Source organism: Equus quagga, chromosome 1 (genome assembly GCF_021613505.1).
Source record: "Equus quagga isolate Etosha38 chromosome 1, UCLA_HA_Equagga_1.0, whole genome shotgun sequence".
Classification (NCBI taxonomy): Eukaryota; Metazoa; Chordata; class Mammalia; order Perissodactyla; family Equidae; genus Equus; species Equus quagga.
Window position 1 is genome coordinate 142,430,354 of NC_060267.1, and position 19,786 is coordinate 142,450,139.

The window sequence follows — 19,786 nt, forward strand, 5'->3', positions numbered from 1 at the left end:
GGGAGGGGCGTCAAGCTCTTGGCACACAAAGAGTGTGGAGGAGACACCCACATGGAGGGCAGAGACCACCAACCTTGGCAACCCAACACCTGAGCATTGAAGCCCCAAATCTCTAAACCACCTGGTCACTGACTCTTGGAGCACCTGATTCCAGACCCAGAGCCACTTGCTCCGAAGGCATTTTATTCTTCTTACAGAAGGAGACTTATCCATGCTGCAGGGTGTTCTTGATGGGGACACTCCCCATCCGACAGGCGAGGAGACTGAGTCCTGTGGGAACTTTACTGGCACACACAGCCAGCTTGCGGCTGGACCAGAACATGGCCTGGGACACCTTACTGTGGTTCTGGCTCGTGAACCAAGAAGACCAGGGGATCTGGAGACACCAGAGAGGCCTAAAGTTTCTCATCTCTGCCCAAAAGGCTAGGACTGGGCAGTTCTTTTCTTTTCCTGGCTGAAGCAGCCCCTTGGGTACCAGTCAGGATCCAGGTGGGCTCTGGCCTCACCCAGCCTCCTCCCTGGAGCCCCCAGAAGCCCAGGCCTGTGTGGGCTGCAGGATGGGAGAGGTGCTTAGTTCATGCTCCCAGGGCTGGTCACATCTTGGTCAGGCGCAGCACGTTGAGCCGCACAGGTAGGAAGGTGGCACCAGCGGCGTAGGCAATCTCCCGCAGGACGCCCTCCCACTTCTTCTCATCCTCATTATATCTGGGGGTGGGAGGGAGTGGGGACAGGGATGAGGAGCTTGGTCAGCAGAGACCAGAGTGGGACCCAGCAGGGAGGGGTGGCTGGGTACTATACGCCCACCTTGGGGCATACCCCCCAGCCACAGGCCCATCTCTGAGAAGGTCTGCTCCTGGAGAATACCCATGATCCGGGAAAGTGGGCCTCCCACAAGGCCCACCCCCAAAGAACACCCACCCCACATTCCAGGAAGGGCCACCTCTCAAGGAATCCCACCCTCCTTGGAGTCCACCTCCCTCCAGGAAGGCCTACATCTCCCAAACCCCCTCCTCTTGAGAATTTCTGTACTCAGCACTCCAAGAAGTCCCCTGGACTCCCACTCTCCCTGTGGCATGCTCTCTGAGGCTGCCTGCAGTGGAGTGGATAACTGAAGGCTCTGAAGGTGCCCCAGGTGGCCGAAACCTCTTCCCTCCACCCCCAGGAAGGAACGGCCATGGAAAGCAATGGCTCTGAGAAGCTGGGCTCCAGCTACTTCTCAATCTTGGCCTAGCTCTCCCATCCAGAACAGGCATCCAGGAGGGAGGGGAGAGGAAAGGCCTGGCTGCCTCTTCAAGGCCCCCCTCTACTCCCTGGGACCTGTTTCCATAGGTCTGTGCCCTAAGCTTGGGGTCAGCTCCTGACTGTGACAATGTTGATGCCCCACAGTGGGGCATGGTGCCATATGTGCAAACCTAGACTTTCTCAACCAAACCAGAGAGAGCCCCTCCAGTTCTCTCTCTGGGGGCTGAGCAAGGCATGTCTGCCGTCCCTGCCCCACAGGACTCCCTGGAAGTCCTAGGTCAGCTCTGCCCCTGGGTGAGCTTACCAGGCACCTCAGTGCCTGGCCACAGTGCTGGGGGCCGTCAGCCTCACTCATGATTCCCCCTCACCTCCCTGGGGTTGGGCTCACCTCCAGATGTCATTGAGCTCCGTGGGAACCAGCTCCCCAGACTCAGTCTCCAGTGTGGCAAAGCCGCCGATGGCATAGAGGGTGCCTGCCAGGCTGACCAGGCTGAGCGAGCTGCGCTCCTGGGGGAAGGCCTCAAAGGGTGCCCACCTAGCAGGGAGGAGGGGGCATGAGGAGGTGCCTCACCTGGGGGCCTCAGTGAGCCCGGTGACTGTCCCACCTCAGCACCCACAGCTTCAGCTGCACCCCCTGGAAGTCCGAACCCCAGGCACCCACGCTCTCGGCACAGGCTACTGTTTCCTGACCCTCTCAGGAACGCCCACTGGTCTCTGCTTCCCCATTCTCTTGCCCCTCCCATTCCCCTCCATTTTCCCCTGTCATTCCATCCAAGCTGCCCAATGAAATCCACCATGGATCTCCCCCATGTCCCTCCTTTGCTCCCGAACTAACTCCCACTTGCCAGCTCAATGCCGGTGAATCCCCAGCCCCTTGTGTTCCTGCCCCGTCCTCTGCTCTCCTTCACAGCCTAACTACTCTCAAGGTGTCTTCACTCCCCTATCCCGGCTCTTGAAGTTGGCCCTGCAACCCCGCCCTCCAGAACTGCTCCCAGGTGTGCAGAGCTTTGAAATCCAGGGCTCACGGCACACACCTCTGCTGACGTGACTTTCTTCACGTCCCACCTCCCTGGCCTCACCTCCTCAGATTCCTTCCTGGATGATGCATCTGCTCCCACCAACCCTCAGGGCTTGGGGCTCGCCTTCTCCTACTTACACCCTCTCTCCTGAAGGAGCTTGTCCCTCTGTGTACTGTTGACCCCCAGACTTCTCCCTCCAGTGCAGCCCTCTCTCTGCCGTGGTGGGCTCCTCCTGGATACCCCCAGGCACCTCAAATCCATATGTCCTAACTGGACCCTCACTTTTCCTATCCAACTCCAATAGTTCTCCAAAAAATGACCCTCCACCCTCACTCAGAAGCATCCACTTCTCCCTTTTACCCCCAACATCCAATCAATTGGCAAATCCTATTTATCTCCTAAACTCTTGCTACTCAAATTGTGGACAATGGACCAGCCGCATCAGCGTCACCTGGGGGTTTGTTAGAAATACACTCTTAGGTCCCTACCCAGACCTGAGAACCAGAATCATCATTTTAACATGATCCCCAGGAGATTTGTGTGCACATGAGAAGCCCTGGCATGTCTTTCTCCACTGCATCCCCTCTGCCCCATCCCCGCTGTACCCTCATCTCCACCCCACCATCACCTCTTGCTATACAGCTGCATCCCTGCCTCCTAGGAAATCCCTAATCTGTTCTCCACATCAACTGTCATGAAGTGTCTTAGTAAAACACAGATGGAAGCTTAAAACCAGTCAGAGGCATTTCATTGCCCTAAGGATAAAGTCCCTCAACCCTGCTGGCAGCTTCTCCAGCCCCAGTACCCCCATCCCCACCTCCCTTCGCCCACCACACTCCATCCAACCTGAACAATGCCTTTTCCTCCAGTGGGCTCTGTCTTTTTTCTCCTAACTGCCTCGGCACCAGCTTTCCTTTGCCTGGGGCCTCCTTCTCCCACCACCCCTTTTGCTGGTTGAGTTCAACTGGTCCACTAGCTCAGTGTTCTCTTTCCTGACCTCCCACGGTTAGGGAGCTTCTATCTTGTTCACCACTGCATCCCTAGCACCAGCCCAGTGCCTGGTATGAGTCTCTGAATGAGGAAGCTGGCATCTCCTGCCCCACTCCAGGGAGCTCTCTCCTGCAGACCAGCCTGGCCACACCCTTGCCTCACCTTGTGGGGGAAGCCCACCTCACTGCTGATCAGAGGAGAGGGGCTATTTCTGTGCTGATGTCCAAGCTCAACAGCAGAGACCTTGACCAGGCCAAGACCAAGACGGGCTTCAGTTCCTGACAGGGCAGGCACAGAGGGCTGACAGTAGGCCCAAAGCCACACAGGCAGGTGATTAGGGTGGGGCCCTTGGTCCCTGGCTGTCCTGCCTGGGGAAGGGAGAGAGGAAGGGAAGCAAGTGGCCATACTTGTTGTCTGCAATGCTGTACACTTCGGCTGAACTGGTCAACCCTGTGTCTGTGACCCCAGCAGCGACAAAAATGCGACCGTCATGGATGGTGGCCCCAAAGAGAGAGCGGGCAGTCTGCATGGGTGCCAGCTCCTTCCACTCGAACTTCTTAGGGTCATAAACGCACATCTTATTCAGGCACTTCCTGTGGGGTGGGGGGCAGTGAATGAGTGTGAGCAAGCTGGAGCAGAGCCACCTCTCCCTTGGCCCAGTCCCTCCCGCTCTAACCTACAACCCTGCTGCTGCACTCACTCAAGGCCCGAACCTCACCTGTCGCTGCCTTTGCCTCCAATGACGTAGACAAGATCCATATGGGAGAGGACCGCGTGGCCATACACGGCATAAGGCAGCGGGTCAGATTCGCCCCATTTGAACGACCTGGAAGGGAGGACAGCAGAGCGAAGCGCCCAGCTCGGGCGCGTGCTCAGTCTTTATGTCTGCATTCACCCACCCACCCAACACATAGTCGAGGTGCACCGATACATCACCGGACTCCCCAGACCTCTCAGTTCCTGGCTCCCACCGCAACTGTCAACCGCCCCGCCCCCACCCCGCCCGCCTCCGCCGCAGTCCGCGGCCTCTGGCTCTCGCGGCGCCGGCTGTCCCGGCCAAGTCCCCGCCTCCAGGCTCCCGGTCCCGCCCCCGGCCCGCGCTCACTGCCGGTCGTAGCAGAGGACCGAGTCTAGGCTGCTCTCGCCGTCCTTGAGCTCTCGGCCGCCGACCACGTAGATGGCGTTGAGAGCCTCGCCCAGGCCGAAGAGGCAGCGCGGCGAGGGCAGCGGTGGCATCCCCAGCCACTCCGAGTCCAGGTGGTCAAACTGCGGGCCGGGCGTCCAATCAGCAACTGCCCCCCACAACCCAGCCCCAGCCCCGACCCCTCCGGCCGCCGGGGTCACAGAGGAGTCCAGGCCTCCAGGTAGGGCTAGCACCGCCTGGAGATGGTCCCGGGAGACAATGCCCCTCCTCCCACCAGGCTGAGGACAGCCAAGGGTCCCCGGAGGGAGGTGCCCGGAGACCACCATTATAGCACCGTGATGGGGCACCGCGCTCAGAGCAGAGAAGGGGCGTCTGAAAGGCAAGTCCAGCTGCAGCCTTGGTCCCGCCCCAATACAACTCCCGAACTGAGGCCTGCTGCTCTCTGTCCTGCACCTCATCCCACTACACAGGAAACTTCCAAATACAGCCCTGCCGCTCACCCCTTAAAATCGATGGTGTAAGTCTGCGGCCCTGTCCACCTCCACAGTCTTATAATAAGGGCACTAGTGGCTCATCCTCTTGGAAAGTTTTCTGAGGGCTGAACACTGCGCTGAGGAACACTGTAACCATCATTTAACCTTCAAACAACCTTATCAAGCAGGAAGAATAATATTCCCGTTTACAATTGGAGGCCCAGAGAGAATAAACAGTGTGCCCACGATGTGCCCTGGCTGGTAACTGGTGGAGTTGTACCCCCCGCCCCCCACCCCAGCTTAACCCTGGCACCAAGCTGCCCCACACTCCTCTCACACCTGGTCAGGCCTCACCACTCACTAGCTCATTCCTGTCTCTGTCCCTTGCTCACCATTCTCCAGCCAAAAACGCCAACACCCTCCCCTTCATGTCTCCAAACTCCACCCAACTGGCAAGGCTCAAGCCTATGTAGCCAGTCACCAGGAAGCCATTTCTGCCTCTGAGATCCCACAGTCACATTACAACTTGGACTGGACATCCTACTCTACTGGGCCTCAGTTTCCTCATCTGTACAATGGGAAGACTAGGCAGGGTGGTCCCTTTGTTTGGGGTACTCTGTTCCACATTTCTGGCCTCATGCAAAGGCCTCGCCCAGGACCCCTACACTGAGCTTGCTCCTCCTTCTCACTGTGCCTGACCCCAAGCCCTGTGCAGGGCTAGGGCCTCCAACAGGTCAGATGATCCTGGGGCTAACGTTCCCCTGAAGAGACACCAAAGTTATGCAGCGCATTCACTGCCTATAACTCTCTTCAACCTTCAGGCAAGCGGCTATCAGTCAGCTTCCCTGGTCTACACCTCACCCTAGACCCAATGGCTTTCCTTAACAAGTAAACACAGCACTGGGCCCCAAGGCTACCCCCCAGGGCCCGGAACTCAGCACTGGCTGCCCCCTCCCAGGGCTGGCCAAGCACCTGCAAGAAGTAAGCACTCATGGGGTCCTCTTTGTTGTCCTCGTTGTAGAAGAGGCCCCCTGCCACGAAGACCTGGTTTTCCTTAGTCACCAGGCTGACGTGGTTCTTAGGGATCTGTGTGGAGAGGGAAGCACAGTAGCACTCGTTGGCTGCCGGATCATAGGCCACGGCCCCCTCCTCACTGATCATGAAGATGAGGTCCTGCAGGAACATGCCAAAGCGCAGAGTGTCATTGAGGATCCCTGGTAGCACACGCTCGGCCTCCTCCTCGTCTTCCTCTGCCTTGGCATCAGCTGTGCCCTTGTCAGCCGCCTTGGCCCCGGCTGCCTCCTTTCCCTTCTTCTTCTTCTTGCGCAGCACGGTGAGGCGGCCCTCGTGTGCGTCCTTCACCATCTGCACCTTGCGCAGCAGCTCGGGCTGGGCGCGCACGAGAGGGTGGCGCTCCACGCGGCTCTCCAGGAAGGCACGCGGCAGCAGACGGAAGCGCACGCTCTCGAAGACGGTGGGCAGTGCGCGCTGGCGCTCGGCCTGCGCCTCCGCGTCGCCGCTGCTCGCCCACCGCATCACCGCCTCGAACACGGCCTCTTCCTTCTCCACGTTGAGACCGTCGCTGGAGATGATGGCGATGAGCTCGTCGGCCGAGAGCCCGAGGAAGTCGGCGTCGCGCGCCACGAGCGAGAAGCGCGCGCAGATGAAGTCACGGGCGGCCACCGCTAGGCGCGCGCAGTCGAGCAGAAGGCCAAGGCGGAAGACAGCCAGGCAGTTGGAGAGACACAGGCGCTTCTGCAGGAAGGACACGCAGATGGTGAAGATAGACGGGATCTGGAAGCGGTGCGCCGCGGCGAACAGATCCTGCACGCTCGCCTCGTCCAGCGCGATCTCCGACGTGTACAGGTAGTGCAGCACCTGGGCCACCACGTCCGGGGACACCTCCTCCAGGCGCAGCTCGCCTGCGCGCTCTGGCTCGGCCAGGAAGCGCGCCCGGAAGTAGGGGCTGCAGGCGGCCAGCACCAGGCGGTGGCACGGGAACTCGCGCTCACCTACCCGCACCACACAGTCGAGGAACTTGCCGTGGTCCAGCATGTCCTTGAGCCCGTCCTGCAGGAGCGTCTGCTGGTACAGGCGCTGCTCCTCTGCCTGCTCCAAGCCCAGCGCCATGGCGGGTGGCCTAGGGTGCAGCGACGGTGCCAGGGGCCTCCTCTCGGTCCTCTCCTGCTTTGCTGTTGGGTTGCTCTCTGTCTGCGCAGCTGTCTTCACGGGGCTATATATAGAGGAGGACCGGGCCCTGTAAGGCGAGCTGCCTGGCCTCCTGCACATGACGCAGAGGGGACAGCTGGGTAGAGGCCCCCGTCCCAGAGCAGCCTTAACTCAGCCCCTGGAGGTTCATGGGACGGGGTGGGGTGTCTGGGCCGTCCCGGAAAGATGAGGGCCACCTCTGCCTCATTTCTAAATGGAGCACAGTGAGGCCTTGACTGCATTCCTTAGTTGGGCAATGCCCCTCAGGGGAGGGAACGACCCAAGCTCTGCCCCTCAGTCCAGGGTGGGGGATGCATTGGAGCCCCTCTTCCTGGTCTCCCCTCCTTCATGACTTCTGGGCCTTTCTGTCAGGGTGCCTGGATCTTCCTCCCTGGGGTATATCTCAGTCCAGCCCTCCCTGGATACAGTGTGCTAGGGTTTCCTGCTCAGTGAACTTGAGCCTGGCATTCACTCACTGGGGACCTTGTTACCCCATCTTTAAAATGGGAAGAACTTCCCCCCTTTCTACCCGAGCTCTGAGACCCTCCTTGGACTCTGCAAGAAAGCAAGAAAGCACCTTAGGTAAACAAGACCGCCCCATTCCTGTGGGGCTTTGGGCAGGTCAGATCTCTCTGTGGAGCCTCAGTTTCCCTTCCTACACAATGAGGAGTGGAGGAGTTAGACTCTGAGGCCCTCAGGTCAGTTCTGCTGAGGTTCGGAAGCACTGGGGGTTTGCGTTCCTGGGAGTACGCTGTCACAGGGTTTTAACATGGTGAGGAGTCAGACACGCTAGGAAATTAATTTCCTAGGATTTGACTATTCTAGGTCTTTAAAGCCCCAGGGTTTTAACATTCTGGGGGAGTGACATTCTGGATTCTAGTGTTCAAAAATTAGCACTCTGAGTTTAATATTCCAGGACTTAGCTGTCTGTGATCATTGTTCTTGGTCCATACTAGGATTGACCTGAGCCTGCCTGGCCTTGGGGCCCCTGCACACTGTCTACCATCTAAGGGGTCAGGGTAGAGGCCCAGGACAGCCAGTCCTGATGCCCACCCTGCTCTCGACTCCTGAGCACCCTCCCCCCACTCCACGCACACATCAGCCTCAGCTACCAAGATCAACTTGTTTCCAAAGTGCCAGAGGCTGCAGCTGTGGGTTAAATTTAGCACCCAGGACACTGGTGTGAACTGTTATGGGGCGTTCTCCCATCATTCCTCTGAGTCATTTGCTTATAACCTCAGGGTTAGGGGGTCGGGGGATTGGAGAGGGGACCTCAGGCTGGGCCAGGACTGAGTCACCTCCCCTTGTGTGATCTCAGCAATGTCCCTGGCTGTCCTTCCTGAGCAGTGCATTTGATCAATACTTGTTCACCCCATCAGCAGGTCCCAGAGAGCACAGCACCCGAGAAGGCCAAGGAGATGGTCCTGCCCGTCTTTTGGAACGGACAAGGAGGGTAAGGGTGGGCTTCCAACCCAGCCCTGCACTGCAGGGCATTTCCGACAAGCCCCTTCACTGAGGAGACCAAGCTCTGAGAGGCTCAGAAACTTGGCCAAGTCACACAGCTGGCAAGTGGCCGAGCCCAGATTCAAAGCAGATCTGTGCACCTCCAAAGACTGTGGGGATCCCTTCCTACCTTGACGCTTCCCACAAACTAGCAAAAAATGTCCGGTTATTGTCGTCTCATTTTCCAATGACCAGGACAGAAGGTCCTCACTGAACAATTAACTTATATTTATCAAATGACTCAGTGATGTATTTTTAGATTATGATGAATCCCCTAGTGCTCACTCCCGACCAGGCATTCCACGAGAATATTTATATGCGGCTCATTCATTCATTGAGAACCTACTGTGCACTGCTGTCAGTGCTGAGGGTTCAGCAGTGAACACGTTAGACAAGAATTCTGGTCTTAATGGAGCTGACATGTGGGGGGAAGGGAGCAACAAGTAAATAGTGATACGGGATGTCAGATGATGGTAACTGCTGTGGTGACAAGTGGCAGGGAAGGGGGTATGGGAAGTGACAGGTGGAGGTGGTAACAGTTTTAAATGGGACAGTCAGGATGGACTCAGTGAAAGGACTCCATCTGAGCAGGTACAATTCATGGGAGAGGAGGATCCCAGGCAAGGGCACCGCCTGAGCAAAGGCCCTGAGGCAGGAGAGCACCTGGCATGTTCCAGAACAGCCAGGAGGCCAGCGGGGCTGGATCAGTGAACGAGGAGGTGAGTAGGAGGAGATAAGGGCAGAGAGGTAAGGATGGGAGAATCATGTAGGGCCATGGGGGCCAGCATATGGACTTCAGTTTTTCTCCTCAGTGAAATGGGGAGTCACTACTTATTTTTTAATTATAATCATGAAAAATGCAAACATATATAGAAGTAGAGAGAATAATATACTGACCTCCCATGTACCCATCACCCCATTCAACAACTATCAAGTCATGTCAATCCTGTGTCATCTCTGCGCCCCCGCCCCGTCCCTGTGAATCATCCAGGGTGGTGCCCAGGGATTGGACGTGGGTGTAGGAGAGAGGGGGAAAAGCAGGACTCAGTGGCTTTTAGTTGAATCAAAGGGAATTTGTCATCTCACTTTATTCTTTTAACTTTTACTCATTTAATCTTCACACCAAGGTTATGAGGTAGCTATTATTTTCCCCATTTTACAGAAACTGAAATTTAGATAGCCAGCCAATAGGGATCAGCCTTATCATGTTTTTTTAAAACAGCTTTGTTGAGGCATTAATGACATACAATAAGCTGTGCATGTTTAAAGTGTACAATTTGATGTTTTGATGTATGTATACACACCCAGGAAACCAACACCACAATCAAGATAGAGAATGTGTCCATCACCCCCAAAAGTTTCCTTGTGCTGATTTTAAGTCCCTCCCTCATGTCTTCCCCCAGCCTAAACCATCACTAATCTGCTTTCTGTCGCTGTAATTCATTTGCGTTTTATATGAGTGGAATCATACAGTATGTTCTCATCTTTTTGGCCTGACTTCATTCACTCAGATAATTATTTTGAGCTTCATCCAGGTTGTCTACTCATGTTCTGCCTTCATTAGGAATCTTAGCACATCACAGGGGTTATTTAAGAGAAATGACAAGTGAAATTTTTGAGAAAACTTACACTGATTTTGCCAAGGTCAGAGAACACCCCTTTCAAATGTGCCAAGAAACACAACAAAGTCTGCAACCCTCCTCGCATGAGCAGGCCCCACCCAGATGTAGGTTCCAGGCTGTCAGTCGGCTGTTGAGCATTTGCTTCAGTAGCTATGCTCTCTGTCCATACGTGGCAGACATTTGTGGCACACCTGGTGGCCTCCCCACATCTCCTAATTAGTCTTCCTATGTTCGGGGCAGTTTCCAGATCAGTAATGCTTCTCTGAGATAGAAATCAGAACTTATTTTCCCAGCTTCCCTGGGGACGCAGACATGTGACTGCGTTTCACCCGTCAACATGCACCCCTCCCAAATTTCAATTCAGAAGAGGAAGCAGGAGCACGCAGAATCCATGTTTTGGTGAATCTGGCTGACAGAAAGCACCGTTAGAATGTCTGGAGTCCACTCCCCACTGTCCACTGTACGAGCTGCAAGATCTGTCCCCACTGGCTGTGGTTTGGCCCTTGTCCAGGCTGTGTGGCCCACGACCCTGACTCTTGGGCTCTCCTGGAGATCCCATGATCTGTCTAATTCCAAACCAGCCCGTGAGGATTCTGTGGTCTGCTGCTAAGAAGACTGTGTGACAGGGAAATTCATTCCAGGACTGCTCCACACCACAGGTGCGCGAGGGTGGGCTTGAGCAGCTGAGAGTGTTTCTGATGGTCGGCTTGCTTCCTGACTGACTTCTGTATTAAAGGTGGCCTGTGCTGCAAGAAGTCGAGATGCCAGAAACGCCTTCATTTAACATAGAGGAAGGAATCCAAAGACTTAGGGCAGTAGGAATGTTGGAGTGGGTTTACTTTGTGTGTCACTGTCATCCAGCCTCACCTTTGTTTGCTGAGAGGGCTTAGAGGACACTGTCACCTCACATGGAAGAATGTGTTGGTGAGGAGTGCTGGCAACTTTGACATGTGCCATGGTGGCCAAGGGTGTGAGTGGGAGCAGCTCCCTTTGAAACCTCCTCCCTGATTCCAGGAAGGATGATGGGATCTGAGAGGTGGCAGAGGCCAAGCCATGGCTCATAAGTGCCAAAGGCAAGATGGGCGTGGTTACTGTAACAGGCAGCAGGACTGGAGTGGGTGGCAATCAGATAGTCTGATGTACGGGATCTCTGGGGGTGCTAATGGATTGTGAATTTCCTAAGATTGAAATAGATGGGTACCCTACTAAAGTCCTACTGATAAGCATTCTGAACCTGGATTCACCTCCCCGGCCTGCCACATTTCTGCTAACCCCTCCACCCATGGACTTAATGCCATGTTCATGTTCATGGAACCCTACTCAACACTGCTTCTGACCCAAGATCTCATTTTATAGAAAGAGAAGTGAGGCAAGCCTTCCAGGTAACAATGGCAGATTAAATGCACACATGTACTTTACTTCCCCCTGAAACCTCACTACAATTAAAGTAGAGGGATCAAAAGCAAAAAACATCTCGCAGAGACATAGCATACAACATTACTCCACAGGGACATAACTTGAGAAAGCTAAACCCTAAGTCAGCAACGGGAAACCCAGATACAACTCTTATATCCCTCCGAATCCCCAGGAAAGATCCAGAATTGGAACCACCAAAGATACCTTTGAAGCTACAAGGGAAGGCTGAAATTTGGAGGATTGATTGTAAGATTCTTTAAAAAGCAGTTAGACACAAAGAACACCAGCCCCATCTGGGTGGAAGCCTAAGGCTTAGTTTCTGAAGATAAAGCAGAGGACCCTTGATGGAGGGACAGCCGGCAGAGCTGAAGGTGGCAGTAGCATGTGAAAACTGGGGGATTAAGATCAAGTCCATATCCTAAATGGAGAGATAGAGAGCCCCTGCTCCTACTCAGCTCCCAGAAGGCTGGAAGACCACCTGTGCCCTCCAAACTGGGAATTGAAATTGGGGCATCTGACAGCCCAGGAGAAAAAAAGAGGGACCTCAAAGAAATAACCCAGTCAGATCATTGTCTGGTGAAGCCCTGCAATTAACAAGTCCCTTCATGCATGCTGAGTTTCCAATGGGCTTTTTGGTGCTCCACTTTTAAAAAATGATTGAAAAGATGATTTCTGGTCTGGTCAACATGGGACTTGTTTCTCCCTGTTCCTCCCTGTTAAGTACAACTATAAACCATGGAAATAATGCAAGAGACAATCAAAGCATATCTCTGCAAGGTGGTAAAGGAATGACGAGTTGGTTTGGGATTCTAAGAATGAATGAACAACTCAGCAGCAGGGTGTCTTACACACGCCCACCCAACCAAAGAAGCCCCAGGCCTGGTGTTTCCCGACCCCAACATAGCAACAGAAGATAGCTCAAGTAAGCTCATTCCTCTTGCAAACTGAACAAGAGTCCCTCCCACAGCACCAGGCGAACCCAGCACTACAAGCAAGGGGGATTAATCAGGAGCCCACTAACAACAAGCAGCTGGGGGAAGCACTGGCCTGAGACCCTCCTCCCCTGCTGAGAGACACTGGGCAGCCTGGCTTGGGTAACCCCTCTGCTCTCTCAGGCAGCAGCAGCAGCAGAAACAGGTGGGAGCCCCAGCAGCACCAGAAAAACCAACCAGATGAAAAACAACACCTCAGAGCAAAGCCTCTGAAAATTAAATTGTCATTGGAACCTCAGCCCACAAAAGTAAGCCAGCACCTGTGTGCTAAACCTAAACAGGGCAACTGCCTGTTACAGAAGAAGAACCAAGTAGAACCCAGAGTCTTCTAACATAATAGCCAAAATATCCAGGATACAATAAAAAAAAAATCACCCATCATAATAATAACCAGAAAAATCACAACTTGAATGTAGAAAGAATTAACTGATGCCAACAATGAAATGAATCAGATGTTGGAATTATCTGGTAAGGATTTTAAAGCAGCCATCATAAAAATGCTTCAGCCATCAATTACCAACTCTCTTGAAACAACTTTTAAAAATAGAAAATCTCAACAAAGAAATAGAAGTTATACAGAAGAACCAAATGGAAATTATAGAACTAAAAAATACAATAAGAGAAATAAAAGCTTGCTGGATGGCCTCAGTAGGAGAAGGGAGATGGCAGAGGATAAAATCAGTGTACTTGAGGACAGATTAATAGAATATACCCCATCTGAGTAACAGAGAGATAGTAGAGTGAAAAAAATGAATGGCATCTTGGGTCCATGAGACAATAACAAAAGATCCAGCATTTGTATCTTTACAGTCCCAGAGGAGATGAGAAAGAAAGTGGGGCTGAAAGAGTGACTGAAGTAATAATGGCTGAAAACCCTCAAAATTTGGTGAAAGACACAAACCTGAAAATTCAAGAAGCTGAGTAAATCCCAAACAGGATAAACCCAAAGAAATCCATCCAAAGCACATCATAATCAAACTTCTAAAAACGAAAGACACAGAAAAAGGTCTTGAAAGCAGCCAGAGAGAAACAATACATTACCTGCAGGGGAACACCAAATAAAATGATGGTGGGTTTCTCATCAGAAGCCACAGAGGCCAAAATGTAGTGGTACAACATTTTTCAAGAGTCGAAAGGACTGTCAGTGGCAAATTCTGTATCTGATGAAACTATCTTTCAGGAATGAACGGGAAATAATCCCAGGGAATCTACAAAAAACCTCCAGGAACTAATAAATGAGCTCGGCAAGTTGGAGGGTATAAGATCAATACACGAAAATCAACTGCATCTCCATCTACTGACAATGAGCATGTAGAAACTGAAATTTAAAACTTAATACCATTTTAGGATATGACACCAAAAGCACAGGTAACAAAAGAAAAAATAGATAGATTGGAATACATCAAAATTTAAAACCTATGTACATAAAAGGACATAATTGACAAAAAGGGCAACCCATGGAATAGAAGAAAATATTTGCAAATCATATATCTGATAAGGGGTTAGTATCCAAATTATATAAAGAACTCCTAAAATTCAACAACAACAAAATACCAAACAACCCAGTTAAAAAATGGGCATAGGACTTGAACAGACATTTTTCCAAAGAAAATATACAAATGGCCAATAAGCACGTGAAAAGATGCTCAACATCACTGATCTTTAGGGTAATGCAAACCAAAACCATAAGATACCACCTCTACTATCAAATGAATGGCTACTATCAAAAAACCAAAAAATTACAGGTGTTGGCGAGGATGCGGGGAAATTGGAATCCTCATGCACTGTTGATGGGAATGTAAAATGGTGCAGACACTAAGAAAAAACAGTATGACAGTTCATCAAAAAATTAAAAATAGAGTTATCATGTGATCCAGTAATCCACTTCTGATTTATACCCAAAGGAATTGAAAGCAGAGTCTCAAAGAGATATTTGTACACCCATGTTCACAGCAACTTCATTTACAACAGCCAAAAGGTAGAAGCAACCCAGATGTCCATCGACAGATGAATGGATAAATAAAATGTGGAATATACATATATATGCATACAATAGAATATTATTCAGCCTTTAAAAGGAAGGAAATTCTGACATATGCTACAATATAGATGAAGCTTGAAGACATTGTGTTAAGTGAAATAAGCCAGTCACAAAAGGACAAATATTGTATGATTGCACTTAGATGAGGTACCTAGAATAGTCAAATTCATAGAGACAGAAAGTAGACTGGTGGGCAAAGGGGCAAAGAGGAGTGGGGAGTTATTGTTGAATGGGTACAGAGTTTAGGTTTTGCAAGATGAAAAGAGTTCTATGGATGGCGGGTGGTGATGGCTGCACAACAATGTGAATGCACTTGATGCCACTGAACTGTGCACTTAAACACGGTTATGATGGCAACTTTTATGTTATGTGTATTTTACCACAATTTTTAAAAAGCACACACACACAGAGCCTTGACAGTCCCATGACTGGACTTGACTCTTAGAGAATAAAGTAAATGAGCATCCTTTTAAAAAATGTAAAACAAAACTATAAAACTTTCAGGAGAAAAATACCCAGGAGAATATCTTTGGAATTTAGGGCTAAGGAAAGAATTCTTTGACTCAACACCAAAAGCATAATACATAAAAGGAAATTTTGATAAATTAGTCCTCATCAAAATAAAAAACTTTGATCTTCACATGCAAAAGCCTGTGTGAAGAGAACACAAGACCAGCTGCAGACTGGGAGAAGATATTGGCAATATCTAGACACACAAAGAAGTCTAAAAACTCAACAGAAAAAAACCAAACATTCCAATTAGAAAATAGGTAAAAGACCTGAACTGATATTTCATCAAAGATGACATACAAATGCAAATAACCTCCTGAAAAGGGAGGTTATTAGTCATCGGGGAGCTACAAATTAAAACCACAATGAGATATTACTACACACCTACCAGAGTAGCTAAAATGAAAAATAGTGACAACACCAAAATGCTAGTGAGGGTGCAGAGAAACTGGATCACTCATCCATCGCTAGTGGGAATATGAAATGATACAGGCTCTGTAGAAAACACTTTGGTGGTTTCTTATATAACTAAACACATGACTATTACACAATTCAGCAGTTGCCTTCTTGGGCATTTACCCCCAAGGAGTTAAAAATTTATGTTCATACAAAACCTGTACATGAATGTTTATAGAAGCTGTATTTATACTAACGAAAAACTGGAAACAGCATTGTTCTCCTTCCATGGATGAATGCAGTACAGACAAACCATGGAACACTGCTCAGCAATGAAAAAGAATGAACTGTTAACACACACACACAGGAACTTGGATCAAGCTCTGGGGAATTAGGCTGAGTGAAAAAAGTCAGTCCCCAAAGATCCCACTCCATATGATTCCATTTATATAACATTGTGAAATGACAGCATTTTATAAATGGAGAACAGGTTGGTGGCTGACAGTGGTTATAGGGACAGAGTGGGTGGTGGGGGGCAGAGTTGTGTATAGTTATAAAAGGGCAAGAGAGGAATCCTTGTGAGGATGAAACAGTTGTGTCTTGACGGTGTATACATAAATCTACACATGTGCTAAAATTCTATAGAACTAAATACACACACAAATTAGGACAAGCAAAATTGGGGAAATCGGGATAAGACTGATGGATTGTGTCAATGTCGATATCCGGGTTGTGGTATTGTAGTAGTTTTGCAAAATGTTACCATTGGGGGAAACTGGGTAAAATGTACAGGAGATCTCTCTGTGTTATTTCTTACAACTGCATGTGAATCTATAATTATCTCAATAGAGTTTTCAATTAAAAAAGATCAAAGATTACCCAACATTTAAGGAAAGTCTCTAACATAAAATACAGAAGAAAAAATAAAAGGAAACTAGAGGAAACAAACCAACAAACAAAAAGAGCAGGAAGCAGAAAAAATTCAAACATTGGTATTAATAATATCATCAGAAGGATAAGATACTTACATTATAAAAAAATAAGTACTATGAAAAAGCAACTCCCAGAGAACAAAGAAGAGCTTTTGGAAGTTAAAAAGTATAAAGGCAGATTCTAATATTCGATAGAAGAGTTGGAAGATAAATTTGAAGAAATCTCCCAGAAAGTAGAACAAAAAACGATGAAGAATATGAGAGATTAGGTAAGAGAATTAGAGAGCCAGCCCAGAAGTCCAATATCTAAATAAGCTTAAGGGAGAGTTGCTTAAGAGAAGACAGAGAAAAACTTAGGGAAGGAACTGTTTAAAGCTATAATTCAAGAGTGTCTCCCAGATTGAAAGGGCTCAGCAAGTATCCAGCTCAAAGGATGAGAAAACTCCCACACCAACCCAGGGATCCTCTTGGGTGATTCCTGTTGCCCCAAATTGAGAGATAAAAGACTATAGAATATATTATTCAGCCATAAAAAGGACTGAAATAATGATACTTGCTACAAAGTGGATGAACCTCGAAAACATTATGCAATGAGAGAGAAGCCAGACACAAAAGGCCACATTTTGTGTGATTCCATTGATACGAAACATCCAGAACAGGTAAATCCGTAGAGACAGAACACAGATCCATGGTTGCCAGGGGCCAGCAGGAGGGGGAATGGGGAGCCACTGCTTGACGGTTATGAGGTTTCCTTTTGGGGTGATGAAAATGTTTTGGAACTAGATAGAGGTGGCGTTATACAACTTTGCAAAAGCACCAAAGGTCACTAAAGTTCACTTTAATGTTTAATGTCATTAATGTTTACTTTGAAATGGTTAATTTTATGTCATGTAAATTCCACCTCAATAAAAATATTGAAAAAAGAAGTGGGCAGCAAGAGCAACCCCATACCATAGGACCATCAGGCGCTCCTATCTTTCAAGACTGCAGGCGTGAGGCACCCTCCAGGAGAGTTCCCATGACCTTCTGGGGTGCTGGCTGAGGGCAGGGGACTGTCAAAGGGGAGAGCAGGAAGAAGTCATCAGCACCATCTTGACCTCATGACTGGTGGCTGAACAGGGATGGGAGCATCTTCCTGTCTTCTTCCTTGCTGGGTAAGACACATACATAAATTCTAACTAGTTTCCTCCACCCCCGATTCCCCTTCTATTTTGTAAAGCGTCCGGTTGATGTCGGTTACATTTACAATACAGTCTTTATGTGTCTGAACACCAAAACGGGATCACAACCGAACAGGAAGAGAGTGGCTATCACTGCAGATCCTGATTTGGGGCTAGACGCAGTCAGTAAGGAGAAATGACGTTGGCCCCTCTAGAAAGAGGACAACACACTTTTATGTGGATGAGGGCGACTGTCAAGAGCATTTTGTTGTTCTTCTTGAATGGAAGAAGGTGCTTGTTGCTTTGGGCAGTGAAGGGATAGATTGTTAACTCAGAGTTAACTTGTTAGGCTTGGAGAAGTAAAGCAGCTTGTACGTGGCCAGAAAGTGTTAGAACTAGGATTTGAACCCAAGTCTGTCTGATTCCGAAGCTACTGAATGATGCCACTTCCCACGTTCGACTCCTCTGTGTCCCCTCCACTCAGCAGAGCTGGGTACGCAGCAGCATTCAGGAGATCCTGGCAGTGGATGGAGAACCACGGCTATTGTTGCAAACAACAGAGCCCCCTCTAGCTAATTTAAGCAGAAAACAATTTAATGAAAAGGTGTTAATTAAATCTCCAGGAAACCCAGGGACTCAGGCTCTGGGCTTATTCACTTGGGAACAAACCCAAACCATCCTGTAGGACTTGCCCCAGGGGAGGTATGGCTGCTGCCCCAGATGGGAACTAATGATGCTGACGGCTGCATACTAGAAGCTCTGTCTCTACTGCCCCCTAAAGCTAATCACCCCCTCCGCCACCTTCATAAAGTACTGGAGTCTATGTAGCGCCTGCTTCCTTGCTTTCCTCGCCTCTGAACCAGCCTTGCATGGGTGTGTCTAATTGGCAGATCTGGGTCACCTGTTTATTCCCTGGCTGTAAGGGAGGCTGGGAAAGCAAGTTATGTTTTCTACTTTGGGCTGATGGGACTTACAATCAGAAAAAGGCTGTCCAAACCTGCTGGGTCAATGAGAGAATCTTTGTCAATATAGAGATGCCAGAAGGTCAGAGCAGCCTGTAATGGTGAGCCACACATGGAGAATGGCTGCCCTGGAGCTTTGCACAGACCTGCTGGGTGTTGAGCTACTAAGGTTTGTGCTTGTTTGTTACTACAGTGGAACACAGCCTCTCCTGACTTATTCACCAGTCACAGCTCTAGAAAGTCACATAATCAGGGGGTAAGCCCAAGGGCATCACCAAACCAAGGGGGCATCACCTGCTCATCTCACTGGCCCCTCCTGTGCGTCAGAAGGAAGGAAGCCCAGCTTTCTCCAGGAGGCGGGTGCCGCTCTGACCCGTACTCCAGGACGTGAGGTGTCAGTGCGCTGTTTGGTCCCAAAGGGCAAAATTGGGGAGAGTGAGTGTTCCAGAGATGCCAACCATGGTGCCCACCACCCAGGGCCCACAGCCACCCAGTGCCCTCTGCCTCACAGCCTAGCATGACACGTGCCCAAGACTGTCTGGAGTGTGAAGTTGGAAACGCTTCGAGACTGAGGGAGGTGGGGTGGGGCTGAAGGAAAAGGATGTGTAGAGAGGTGTCACGCAAACAGATGGGTAGCAAAAGGGAAGAGAGCAGAAACAGAGAAGCAGAATTCCCACAAGAGACCAGGGGAGCAGCCAGGCCCTCAGGTCTGTCAGCCAGCCCTTATTTTAGGGTCACCTGAGTGAGCCCCTGTTCTTGTCTAACAAGTGGGACTGTGTGGAAAGGCATTTCCACATCCTAGGAACCTGCACCTCCTCTCTGGCTGGTTAACAAATCCCCCCACCAGCCTCCTCTCCCACTCAGACCCCTCCCCATGTACCTAGGGCTAAGTGCCACAAACACAGGAGCCTCGTCCACCATATATCCCCAGGGCCTAGAGTTCCACCAGCACAGAACCAGTGCACCATATGTTACCTGCACAGTGAAATAATTCTCAGAGGTCCCAGGGCGAGCCACCTGCTCCCTCCTTGGAGGCCGCTACCTGTCTTCCATCTGAGCTTTTGCCCTCTCAGGTGCTCAGTCAGCATCTCTGATATCTGGCTCCTTCAGACCTCCCCTGCCTGCCGAGGGAGGGATGAGTCCTTATAGCTCATCACAGCACCACGACCCACCCCC

At 50.3% G+C, this 19,786-nt stretch overlaps 1 protein-coding gene across 3 annotated transcripts in view; it reads right to left on the reverse strand.

Annotated features, from left to right (window-relative positions):
• Positions 1-166: 166 nt before the first annotated feature.
• Positions 167-19,786, reverse strand: part of KLHL40 (kelch like family member 40) — a 20,115-nt gene continuing 495 nt past the window's right edge. The window contains exons 2-8 of one of the 3 annotated variants that reach the window (XM_046659849.1): positions 18,905-19,731; positions 5,841-7,101; positions 4,357-4,517; positions 3,970-4,077; positions 3,659-3,844; positions 1,631-1,777; positions 167-705 (exon numbers count right to left, since the gene is read on the reverse strand). In XM_046659849.1, coding sequence (XP_046515805.1) covers positions 594-705; positions 1,631-1,777; positions 3,659-3,844; positions 3,970-4,077; positions 4,357-4,517; positions 5,841-7,101; positions 18,905-18,912 — 1,983 coding nt within the window. In that variant the 5' untranslated portion in view covers positions 18,913-19,731 and the 3' untranslated portion in view covers positions 167-593. Of the gene's footprint in view, positions 706-1,630; positions 1,778-3,658; positions 3,845-3,969; positions 4,078-4,356; positions 4,518-5,840; positions 7,158-18,904; positions 19,737-19,786 lie in introns of those variants that run through there. The other 2 variants (XM_046659853.1, XM_046659845.1) reach the window with 2 other exon arrangements.